Source organism: Phallusia mammillata, chromosome 7, assembly GCF_965637545.1.
Source record: "Phallusia mammillata chromosome 7, kaPhaMamm4.hap1.1, whole genome shotgun sequence".
Classification (NCBI taxonomy): Eukaryota; Metazoa; Chordata; class Ascidiacea; order Phlebobranchia; family Ascidiidae; genus Phallusia; species Phallusia mammillata.
In genome coordinates this window covers 2,165,269-2,177,125 of record NC_137258.1, presented here as the reverse complement: position 1 = coordinate 2,177,125, position 11,857 = coordinate 2,165,269, and the positions used below count along the sequence as shown (strand labels likewise).

Genomic DNA, 11,857 nt, shown 5'->3' with positions numbered 1-11,857 from the left:
CCGAAGCTCGCCACGTCATCACTTAATTGTGTTTTGAATTTCAGGGAATTTTTTCGATTCGCTTCGAAAACAACCTAGTTAATATTTTTGCGTGGTCAACGGGTCTTATGTTGAATAATCTTTTAAGGATCCATACACCGAATAAAACAACGACGACTATATCCCGCTTTGACTGTTTACCACAAACTTCATGAACATAATATAAACAGCTGTACATCACGTTCCTAAAACTACAAAACTATTTTTTAATAGGTGCAGACAAAGCAGAAGCAAGCTAGTGTCTAACGCAGGGGTGTCAAACATGCGGCCCACGAAGCCCTCCAATGCGGCCCACGAACACTCAACAACAATTGTAGTATTTTGTTAGATTTTTATCTAATTATAATAAATTGTTCTTACTTTTCAAAGTGAAAGCTATTATTTATGCAGACATTTACAGAAAATTAATTAATAAATAACCATTCGTGTTTTATGGGTAGAAACGATAGTAAAACCGTTCCTCACAGCGTCAGTCAAGGGTGTACAACCTGCAGCCGTCCGGCCACACAGACGAGTAAAATATATGTACTGGCGGCCGTGACGCAGTTAAAACTCCTTTGCCAAAAATTTTTAATTTTCAAACTGCTCTAAACAGATTTTGTGGTACTGAAAAGAGTATTACCAGCCTAGTATCCGAATGCGTCAGACTTTTGTGCGCATATTGTGTAAAAATAATGCGAAAAAACAGGTACCACAAGCGTTATAACATAAATTATGACATTACAAACGGTTAAGACTGATCTTCACACTGTGCACAAGGTTGTTTACATGTATAAAACTAGATTAAAATTCACATCCGGCCCTTGGCATAATTTCCAAACTGCAATGTGGCCCACGAACCCCACGAGTTTGACACCCCTGGTCTAACGTACTTTACTTTTCTTGAAGAAGTTGTTCATCAGATAAAAAAAGTCAACAACAGTTACTCTCGCCCCCCACCAAGCGACACAACAATTTACACGTTTATAAAACTATCACAATTTTTTCATAGGAATGTTTGTTAAGTTTTTAAGAAAAAAAACTGCAAAATGGATGCTCAAATCATATTTCTTTGCGTTTCCGTTTGGGTAATAAAATTTAACAGGATTAAATTGTGAATAACTTAATACGTCTTTACCTTTAATTCACGTAAGATTTGCATTTGGAAATCACTTTACACACATAAAGCCGAGTAAATTTGGTGGGTAAATTTCAAAAACACACCTGGTAAATTTTACCGGATGCTCTTCTCACAACGTCTGTGGCTTCACAGGCGCAATGTGTTTTAAAAATTTGTTGGTAGAAACTTTAACAACATGCAAACAGCAACGATCATTAAAAACTTGTTGACTGCTGATAAACGCAATTGATTTTGCATTATATTACGCAACAAGGTCGTGTTGTTTTGTTTTATAAAAGTTTAAATGCTCAGGCAATGGACAATAGGCTGAAAATTTAACGCATGTTCAAAAATGCGTACATAAAAAAGAGCGCTCTCCAGTAGGCCGTTACACCCAACCGACGCTAATTTGATCCCCGAGAATATGTTTTATTACATTAAAATCAGGGTAATTTTTTCGCCATGTGAACAGAGGGCATTTTGGAGTAAAAATTTACCCTGCATGTGACGGCAGAAACCGGAGCTCATGTAAACCGGAGTAATGCTGACCTACTGTAGTGCGCCACAGTGTCCAATTGGATAAACTTACGACGCTAATAAACAAGACAATTGTCGCAGACAATGCAAATTGGGCCAGACGAATTTTTTTGGTAAAAAGCTTTGGTAGTTACGAAATTCTCCGATCTAACAGAGAGTGTACAATCGGTGGCTGCGCTACATTCGTGCACCGGCGAAAATTCGCGACATATTTTTAGCCGGGCGTCCAGTTGTAGCCTTGGGCATTGATCATTAAGAACAGAAATACCGGGTTTTAGCTGATCAATATTCTGCCAATACCAGACATATCTCTGAGCAACTTAATGTCGCAAAGCATTAACATTGCAGTGATTTTGTGTAGAAGGGTTGCAGCTGTATTGCTTTGGTTAAAATTTAGTTGATAGGCTATTAGCGCCTAAGCACCGTATCAGCATTAAACTATAGTTACTTTGTCAAAGTTATATTGTAACTAATACTATACAGCAAAACGTTGTGGCAGCAAATGGAATATTTAGTTTCTAAATGCTGATATCAATGGTAAATGAAAATAAGTTTGTTTGTACAGCCTTTTAAAAAAAAGAAAAGATAACATACATTTGTGAGAAAATAATGGAACCTATGGCTATCAGAAGCTGCACGCTTTAATTTTTAACCTTTTTCCCATCAACTCGTGCCATTATGAGTGCGATGGCTTGCACCAGACATGCAGTAATTTATGCAAGTTAAGCGCGAAAATACGAACATAGTGCGAAACGATTTGTGAAGTCATAAATACGACACAGGCTACCAGCAGTAATGAGTTGAGTTGGGTTGGGTTTATTTTGGTTGGTGAAAGAACACTTAGCGACACAATTACACTGCACAGTCACCAAGCTGGAAATAGCTGCGTACGTTAAACCCACTCACAATGTACTGAAGATGCGCATTGGGCTCTTTACAAATAGAAAATGAAAAAACTTAAATGCAGTGTAAGCGAAGTATCAAGTATCAACAAATTATGCAATAACCCTCTTGCAAAACCGACGCAAGATTACTCATGTTTTTATTACAGCTAGCCCGAGGTCATGAAAATCGTTTAAACTACGTAAAAAGTGTACGTAAAATTTCCGGACAAATAGTTTTAAGATTGGTGTTTCGAAAAATAATTACTAAGTTGTGCTTTTAGATAAAAGGTGTTTTAATCAAACTTTCGGGTCTAAACGGGCTTCTCAAAAACGAATCGGGTTCGGGCCGGGTTCGGGTCTGGTTCCGGCTGGCACTTTCGGGTTCAGGTCGGGTTCACGCTCAAAATTTAGGCGCGTCTTTCCAGAAAAGTTTAATAAATACATGCATGTCGGATGCAAGTTATTCGTTTATAACATGAGCTGGAGTTAGCGTATGCACAATCGTTTCAGTTTAAACTAATTACTAATGTGTCCGAAACATCTCATTCTAGGATTTGAATAGTTCTAAAACTGATCCTTCGAAAAATAGGTGTTTCAGATAAGAAATGCGAATGCTAAAGTCGAAATGATCGCGCGGGCAGCAAAAAAAAAACCCAACATCAAAGTGCAATTGTAAACTATAGGAAGTTGTTGATGCTGTTGAAAAAGGGAGGTTGTCGTCAAGCAGGAAAAATCAGCAGGGTTTCCCAATATTGTGATGTCCAATAAGTAGCCTATATTGTGAACTTTTGGAAAAGAATTTTACTCGTATTTCGAAGGCACAACGGTAATATAGTAAGAGTTACCTGCAGAAAAACTTGGGCAATTTTACAGTCTTCTGCGCATAAAGTTCGTTGCAAAACGTTGTCGTCAGGGGGAACCGGCAGAAAGGGGTAACTATTTTGTTCTTTACTGGTTATGCAAAACGATTGCAGTGGGATTTTTATGTTGCCACGATTTTTAGAAACGACTACCCTGGCCTATTTGGGGTCGTTTTGCTTTGCCTTGTGACGTTATGTTAAAACGTGTCAAAAAACTTTCTTTTCTGTATCAGTTTGTCCTTCGACGTGACAAATTACTACGCTGCAATTAAATGTGCAAAATAATCGTTAACAAACTAGAGGTAAGTTCGTCTGAAACGTGAAATATCACCGTTAAAGTCGAACTATCACGATCTGAGACTTGTGTCTTTTGGCACAGTTTTATTCAATTCACATTTACGTTGATTCTAGCAGGTTACACAGGTTTTCAGCAGGTTTGCACAGGTAGCTGAAGAATATTGATCAAAAGATGAATAACATTAAAATTGCAATCATCTGTTTGGCTGTCCTCACCGTGTTGTTTGGGGTTATTTCAGTGGCCACCAACAACTGGTTGAAGGTGGGTTTTTTGTATGTTGAAGTCTCGTTGGCAAACAACATGCAGTTACGAAATTCGAAAAGCCAAATCAAAAGTATAAATTTAAACAGATCACATTGGACATGGACATAAAAAAACGCAGAAAAAATGTTGTTTAAATATTACTTCTAATAAAATAGGACAGTTTTATGTAAAAATATTTTCCATAGGTTTCTTATTCAAATAGAATTAAACATATTATTGCAAACGTATATATCAGTCGCTGTCGTCAGGAACTTGGCCGAATGGTCCGGCCCGTGTAAAAAACATAAAAGCGTATGATAAACAATCGATTAATTCCGCAAAAATGTAAAGAAAACATTAAAAATGAATAATTCTAAAGATATTTGTGGTATATGTAAACAACCGAATTTTTTGACTTGCTACGTTGCTGCAATTTACGTATAATAAGTTAAATTGTTTTAGGGTTGCATTGACTTGCGCAGCTTCCTCGGTCTGCACATTTCCGTTTTGGATCCGGATGACGAACTAGCAATGGCCTACGTTAGCGTGGTGAACAAGTTAAACGATTCGGGCATCGTCTGTTTTGCATCTGGTCTCTTTAATATAGAGATTGATTCCACCGGTTTTACAGAGACTATGGGGCGTAAGTATTAGAGTCGAAGATATAATTGATTTTGGTACGTGCAGACCAGTAGGCCTACATAATTTTACATTAGCATTTAAATAAAATGTAAAAAGTTTTGGGCAAATTTAACGCACCAACTAACAAAATCTGTCTACGATCTTCTAAAGACACAACAATTCACACATAAACTGCAAGAATTCAAGTCTTATCATCAAGGCATCACAGTTACCGAGTAAATCAAAGTCTATACCTTATTTACTCACACGTTTGGTTTTACATCTGCAGACAACAACGAGGAGAGGACTCTTCACGCAACAGCAGCTCTCATGATCATTGGTTTGATAGTTCATATCGTAGGGACTTTGCTAACTAACCTTGGTTCCCACCAGGACCCAGCCGGTTCTAAAGGCAGAAGCTTGTTTGTTGCTGGAACAGTCGTGTTCAGTCTAAGTAGTAAGTTGCCCATTTCGCAAGCAAAATTATGAGTGTTGTATTGACTTCAACTAAAGAATAATGCGAGATACACGTAAAGAATAACTGATTCAAATAACCATCAACATGGAAAAGCTTGAGTAATAGAAAATATTAACCTGCAAACATTTTTTTATCTGCAGTGATGTGTCTTTTTGTGGGCATGTTGGTGTATACTGTGTTGTTTGTCGATGCAAAACACGGCAGCCCTATGCTTTTCTTCGATCAGTTTCAGCACGGAATCATAACGATTGGCATTCGCTCAAAACGTAACGAACCCTTCCCAGGCACAATCGACGAGGAGGCTTTCTACAAAGAACTCACTAAAATAGAACAAGATTCTGTAGTGGATTTTGCATATTCCATCTATTTAGGTTGGACCTCATTCTTTGTGTCGTTTTTGAATCTATGTACTGCCGTGTATGCGTGTGTCCGACGAAAGCGCGAAAATGCCTCGCATATGGTCATGACCTAAAGACTGCACAGCCCTTTGATGTAAATCCATTGATGTACAGTTTACACTCTTTTAGTTAACACGTAGTCAAGTGCATGTATCCTTATAAAAATCGAATACCGTATTTACTCGGTTGTAAGCCGCACAAAAGGGCAAAAACGTCAAAGCCGCGGCTTACAATCGTATAAAAGTACGTCGGTGTAAAATAAAAAAAACGGTTATAGACTTCTTTCCAAATAAACAGTTGTGAATTTTACATGTAAAGTAGATAGAATGTTTATCTGTCAAATGGTTGGAGAGTATTATAGATACAACGTTTCCGCCAAGCACATGGGCGGCGTGAGGAGTTTTGCAAAATGGATTTCGAGGACACAATTCATAGCGATAAACACATAAGTCTTGAAACATTAGTTACATTTAGTATCTCAAACCAACTAAACTGGTTTCTGGCAACAGTATTTAACACTAAACATGAACAGTAGGATACAACATTCTGAAAGGAAAAATGCCGCAAATTTAGTCACAATCCGCAGAAAAACACAATTTAACTCAATTTCGCCGGTAACAAACTGTTTCTTATGTCCGGTTGATTACAGCTCTATTATTTCCATTTAAATGGTTGTGTAGATGCGGATAAATGTGTGACGTACATTGCGCAAATCTCCGCACGTTAGATTGACACGTGAAGATGAACGTTACTAGTGTCAGGCTTTTGTTTGCGTTAATATTGGCTATATGTTTTGATAAATACAAATATTTAATGTACAAAAACTGAGAGAAAAGCTTAAAGTTCGCGAATATGTTTTGGAAAAAATTCGCTCGTATTTCCAAGCTAACATCATCATTCAATTTGCGCAAACGATGTAGTGTTTTTGTCTGTTTAATTTGCTTATTTCTTCGCTTATTTACTTTGTTAGTTGCGTTACTTGTATGTACTACCAAATTACTATAAATCAGTGGTTCTCAAACTTTTTGATTGTTGGGGCCAAATAGTATTTTTTTAACCGTCACGTCTAAAACTGCGGGCCCGCTTGGATCACTTGGTCCGCTTGGCCCAGCACTTGGCCCGCCTCATGCAATTGGAAAACTGCGGGCCCGCTTCTTGCAAGTATAAAAACTGTAGCCCCACTATATATCCAGTGCTTGGCCCACCTCTCGTATCAAAAAACCGCGGGCCCACTATATCCTGTGCTTGTCGCGTCTATCGCAAGGAAAAACTGCGGGCCCACTACATCCATTGCTTGCCGTTCAGATCTTGTCGAAATCGGCTTTATCAAGCCGGCCCGCAGTTTTTATACTTGCATGAGGCGGGCCAAGTGCTGGGCCAAGCGGGCCCGCAGTTTTAGACGTGACCCTTTTTTTAAGTGTGTAGGGAGCAGCAAAAAAACAAAACCCTGAGAAAATCAATAAAGATTATTACTTTGAAAGCTAAAATAGCAATGTTTGGTGGTTTTCTGAGGGCTGGTGCGAGCCGCAATATATGTAGTTAAGAGCCGCATGCGGCCCCGAAAACCGAGTTTGAGAACCACTGCTATAAATACTTGATTTCATGTGAGCAGTTTAATGTGTGAAACTGAAAACAAGTGATTAACTGCCTGTGCCAAATAAACTACTTTTTGGTCTTGTTAATATCAATGTTTCGGTGCAGAATGTTCCAAAATAGAAAACTTGAATGTCTTAAGATAACACTGTCACTGGAGAATAATTTAAATATTTGGTTTTCAACCTCACACTTGCATTTGCTGTAAGTGCCCTTGTCTTACCGGCAAAAAAAACAAGCCACTAAAAATGATGAATGGAAAAGAAGTTCCAGATGAGTGGGATGATACAAGTGGAGATGCTGGTAATGTGGCATCATCTTTAACATACCTTAATATTGATGCTAAGCCATTTGTCCCTAATGTAAATGCTGCTGCGTTTGTACCAATTTCCAAACAACAAACACCAGCAGACGCTCTTAAAAGTGTTCCCAACATTTCAACAACCAATATTACGCCACAAGGGGACAATGTCAACGAACAGATGATGGAAAAAGAAGAGAATACAGAAGTCCAGCTACAAGAAGTAAAAACAGATGCCAAGGAAGATTTAAAAGTAGATAATGAACAAAATGAAGAAGTTGTTCCAGCAGAGGAAGTACCCCTTCCAAAATCTTCCTCTCAGGAATTGAAAAGAGCCACCAACGAAAGATCAACCCCTCCTATTTCCCAAGAGACTGAGCCTGAACCTGGAATGAAAGAAGACCATTTGAATGTAGTTTTTATTGGACATGTTGATGCTGGTAAGTCCACTATTGGCGGCCAAATAATGTACCTTACTGGGATGGTTGATAAACGTACACTGGAAAAGTATGAACGAGAGGCGAAGGAAAAGAACCGCGAAACTTGGTATCTTTCCTGGGCACTGGACACAAACCAGGAGGAGAGGGACAAGGGAAAAACTGTTGAAGTGGGCAGAGCATATTTTGAAACTGAAACTAAACATTTTACAATCCTCGATGCACCTGGTCACAGAAGTTTTGTGCCAAATATGATCGGAGGCGCATCACAAGCAGATATTGCTGTCCTGGTAATATCAGCGAGAAGAGGGGAATTCGAGACTGGTTTTGAGCGAGGCGGTCAAACTCGTGAACATGCGATGCTGGCTAAAACAGCTGGAGTTCAACGACTGATTGTGCTCATAAACAAAATGGATGATCCGACTGTTAACTGGAGGCAGGAACGGTATGAGGAATGCAAAGAAAAACTTACACCCTTTCTTAAAAAAGTTGGATTTAACCCAAAGAAAGACGTTCACTTTATGCCATGTTCTGGTTTAACGGGAACCAATCTAATGGAACCAGAATACTCAAAGCACCCCTGGTACACAGACCTTCCACTTATTCCATATTTAGATAATCTTCCAACAGTTTCCAGGTCAGGAACTGGCCCAGTAAGACTGCCCATTGTGGACAAGTACAAGGACATGGGTGTTATTATCATTGGTAAAATTGAGTCTGGAAAAATCCTAAAGGGCCAAAGCCTAATTTTGCAGCCAAACAAAAAGAAAGTAAAAGGTAGGTTTCATTTCTTTATCAGAGGATTTAGTTGTTTTATGATATATTTTACCGAGAAGTGACCTGTAGTAAGTGAATTTAACTTTGTTCCCATCAGAAGCTAACATAGATTTTTATTTAAACCGACACTGATTTATTTCACAATTACCCAAAGACTAATTTACTTATGTTTTGCTACTTCTGCCATACTTATATGTGTGCATATATTGTTGTAGTGCTTGCAATTCAGTCTGATGAAGTTGACACTGAAACTGCTCAGGCTGGGGAAAATGTCAAAATTCGACTAGACTCTGTTGAAGAAGATGAAATTTCAAAGGTTTGTATTTTCTCATAGGGTTTTTGTAAATAATATTATATGTAACTGTAAAAAACACAGGTGGCAAAATTTGTGTATTTCTTTAGTCAAATCAAATTGAGGATATTATAGCAACAAATTAATACTTTTTATATTTTTGTCAGGGATTTGTGCTGTGTTCACCAGGCGATCTCTGTTGCACTGGAACACTTTTTGATGCCCAAATCGCAATAATCGAGTACAAATCAATCATCTGCGCAGGATACAGTGCAATCCTGCATATTCACACGTAAGAAGACATTTTTAGCTATTTTTACACTTGCAGCAATTTTCAATTAAATATGTGATAAAGATGTGAAGTTGTATGTATATACTGGTAGATTAATTTTCTTGTATTTGCAGATGCATTGAGGAAGTGGTAATAAAACAACTGCTTTATCTTCTTGATCGCAAAACTGGAGAGAAAAAGAAAACTAGATTTGTTAAACAAGTGAGTATTGTAATGTAACTGTGCATGCATACATGTACTCGACAAATTCAATCCATAAGATCGCCCAAATCCAATGTTGTTCAATACGACGTAGCATCTCATGTTACACCACATTAAACAGACATATTTGTGGGTTTATTGTTGCATATTTTGTCTTAAAGTTACAATTTTTTATCATCAAAATGCTTTAATTGGTAGAAACCTCACTACTCAGTACAGAAAAAATCCTTTTGATAGATTATTATGTGTGAAACTGGTGGTTTGTAGTTTGGTCTGTAACAAGGATTGTTGTATGTTGTGTTAGTCTTTTTTTCTACAAATGCATTGTTTAATTATTTTGCTATTATTTGCCAGGATCAAACTGTTATAGCCCGACTACAAACCCAAGGACCAGTTTGTATTGAAAGTTTCAAAGACTTTGCCCAAATGGGTCGTTTTACGCTGCGAGATGAAGGTCGTACTATCGCCATTGGCAAGGTTCTCAAGGTCATCGAGTAAAGCCAGACAGCATTTAAAAGTTTCTTTCATATTGTGTACATACCAGTGACGACTTCAAGTCCTCTATTCCGCTCCAGCCAAAAATGAAAGCACAACACCATCCACATTTAAGAGTTATTGTGTTTGTTTGAAAGAAGTACAAGCCATTACATTTTTGAGCTACAAGGACACTTTTTGTGAAGATGTAGGTTTTGAGATTGGTTCACTTATGTGCGTGCAACTTTGTCACTTTTGAAACTGTTGCCCATGTGAGCTTATGTTGTATGTATTTCAGGTCCAACTTACAATTACGACTTAAGCTTTCTGATTTCTGTGTACAAATGTGGGACAAACATATATGCACAATTTGACAATATACCAACTGAAACATTTATTTTTCTAGCTGTGATACAAGGACCAATATATACTATTCACCATATTATCCGGCTGACAAAACTCCCTAGATGTATAGCAAAAAGGTCCAATGTAAAACAAAACACAAAATGTTTTTGATCAAAACAAATGTGTGCAGTAAAATGCGATGAATGTTAAGTCTTTAGTTGATGGGAAACAAATGTATCATTTCCGGAGTGTTTCACTAAATGGTGATAGAAATTCTTGTTAAACCCCAAATACTTTGTGTGTGTGGATTTTTGTTTAAAGTTTTTACTTCCAAAAATTTTTGGGTTGAATTAAGGTGGATCTGTTTGTTCACTACAAACCTTAAACAAAATTTGACGACCATAGCGCTTTGTGGAGCTTGCATCTGCTATACCTATTGTCTTTGTTGTCCATTGCTTGTAATGCTTAAAAATGAGCCTTGCACACATCCAATAAAAGTTTTTAAGTTTAATTTGTGCAGGTCAAAGATATCATTTACTTTTCAAATAGTGCCAATACACAGTCGCCAATTTAAATTAAAACATTAGTTGTATCACATAAATATTTATAAAAAATCAATCTTGTACAATCAAACACATCTCAAATGGCTTTAAGTATTATATTTGAAAACAATTTGGTTGTTTGTGACGAATTTGTAACAATTATGCTATCAAGGCTTTTCTGTATGTTTAAATGTGTTGAACACTTGGTATTATAAATTTTGCTATGCGCCGATGAACTGACTGCTAAACATAAAATCGGCCTATTGCAAGCGTTGTATTTATTTATCTGTTGTATATGTTGCTTTTTGGCTTGTGCTTACCTCTATATCACACGAAACATGACAATGACATCAACTCTTGTAAAGTATCGCTTTGGAAAAAGCAACATAAAAAAGTTCAACTTATAGTTTGTGTTTAGGTATTTTACTTATCAAAATCAAGTGCTAACTGTTTAGGAATATTTAAATTTTCAAACTTTTTATAGTGTAACTGGTGTTTTTAAATGCTGATTTCCGACAAAATTGCAAACTATTTAACACAGTGGAACATCGATGAAATACTTCATTTCATAACCTGTTTCAGAGGTGTTAAAAAGTGCAAATTTGCACTGATATTGCCAGTGTAATGCTTGTCTGCATTTAAGCTACTGAATTTTCCCCCTCTGTTTTGGGTGACATTTTTTCTAAACTTTCAATTTCCTATATATCAACTAAAGCCAGAAGCTACTTCTTGAATGTGCCATAAATTGGGATGCAAGTGTTTTGTTGCATAAGGTGAAATGTACATGGTGCTGTATCACATTGATACTATTTAAATTTGTGCCGGTAGAGGTTTTTCTGGTCACCATCTTCGTGCGATTGGGTTTCAAATAAAAGAGTTCAGCAGATACTAGAATTGTGTCCTCTAGAACAACTCAAGGTGAATGAATGTTAAATTGGAGCTGTTCAGAATGTCCATGCATAAAACAAATTGCTATTTCCAATGAATTCAAATGATTACTACAAAAAATATGTCATTCACAAAAAAAATGGTCAAGATAACATTATTCTTTAGCATTAGTTACAAAAATATTCTGAGTAGCCACAAGAAAGCATAGTATATTGGAACGGTTATTATCTCCATCTGTATGTCAGTGCATAACAAGTC

General features: G+C 37.2%; 2 protein-coding genes across 2 annotated transcripts; both read left to right on the top strand.

Annotated features, from left to right (window-relative positions):
* The first annotated feature begins 3,417 nt into the window (after nucleotides 1–3,417).
* LOC145237367 (uncharacterized) lies at nucleotides 3,418–5,766 on the top strand. Its single transcript, XM_080100196.1, has 4 exons — nucleotides 3,418–3,978; nucleotides 4,423–4,603; nucleotides 4,871–5,038; nucleotides 5,200–5,766. The coding sequence occupies exons 1-4, from the start codon at nucleotides 3,889–3,891 to the stop codon at nucleotides 5,529–5,531; spliced, it is 771 nt and encodes a 256-aa protein (XP_079956322.1). The 5' UTR covers nucleotides 3,418–3,888; the 3' UTR covers nucleotides 5,532–5,766.
* A 1,370-nt stretch (nucleotides 5,767–7,136) lies between these two features.
* LOC145237366 (eukaryotic peptide chain release factor GTP-binding subunit ERF3A-like) lies at nucleotides 7,137–11,599 on the top strand. Its single transcript, XM_080100195.1, has 5 exons — nucleotides 7,137–8,565; nucleotides 8,781–8,881; nucleotides 9,025–9,149; nucleotides 9,263–9,350; nucleotides 9,705–11,599. Exons 1-5 carry the CDS (start codon nucleotides 7,299–7,301, stop codon nucleotides 9,846–9,848), a joined length of 1,725 nt encoding a protein of 574 aa, XP_079956321.1. The 5' UTR covers nucleotides 7,137–7,298; the 3' UTR covers nucleotides 9,849–11,599.
* Nucleotides 11,600–11,857: the final 258 nt, after the last annotated feature.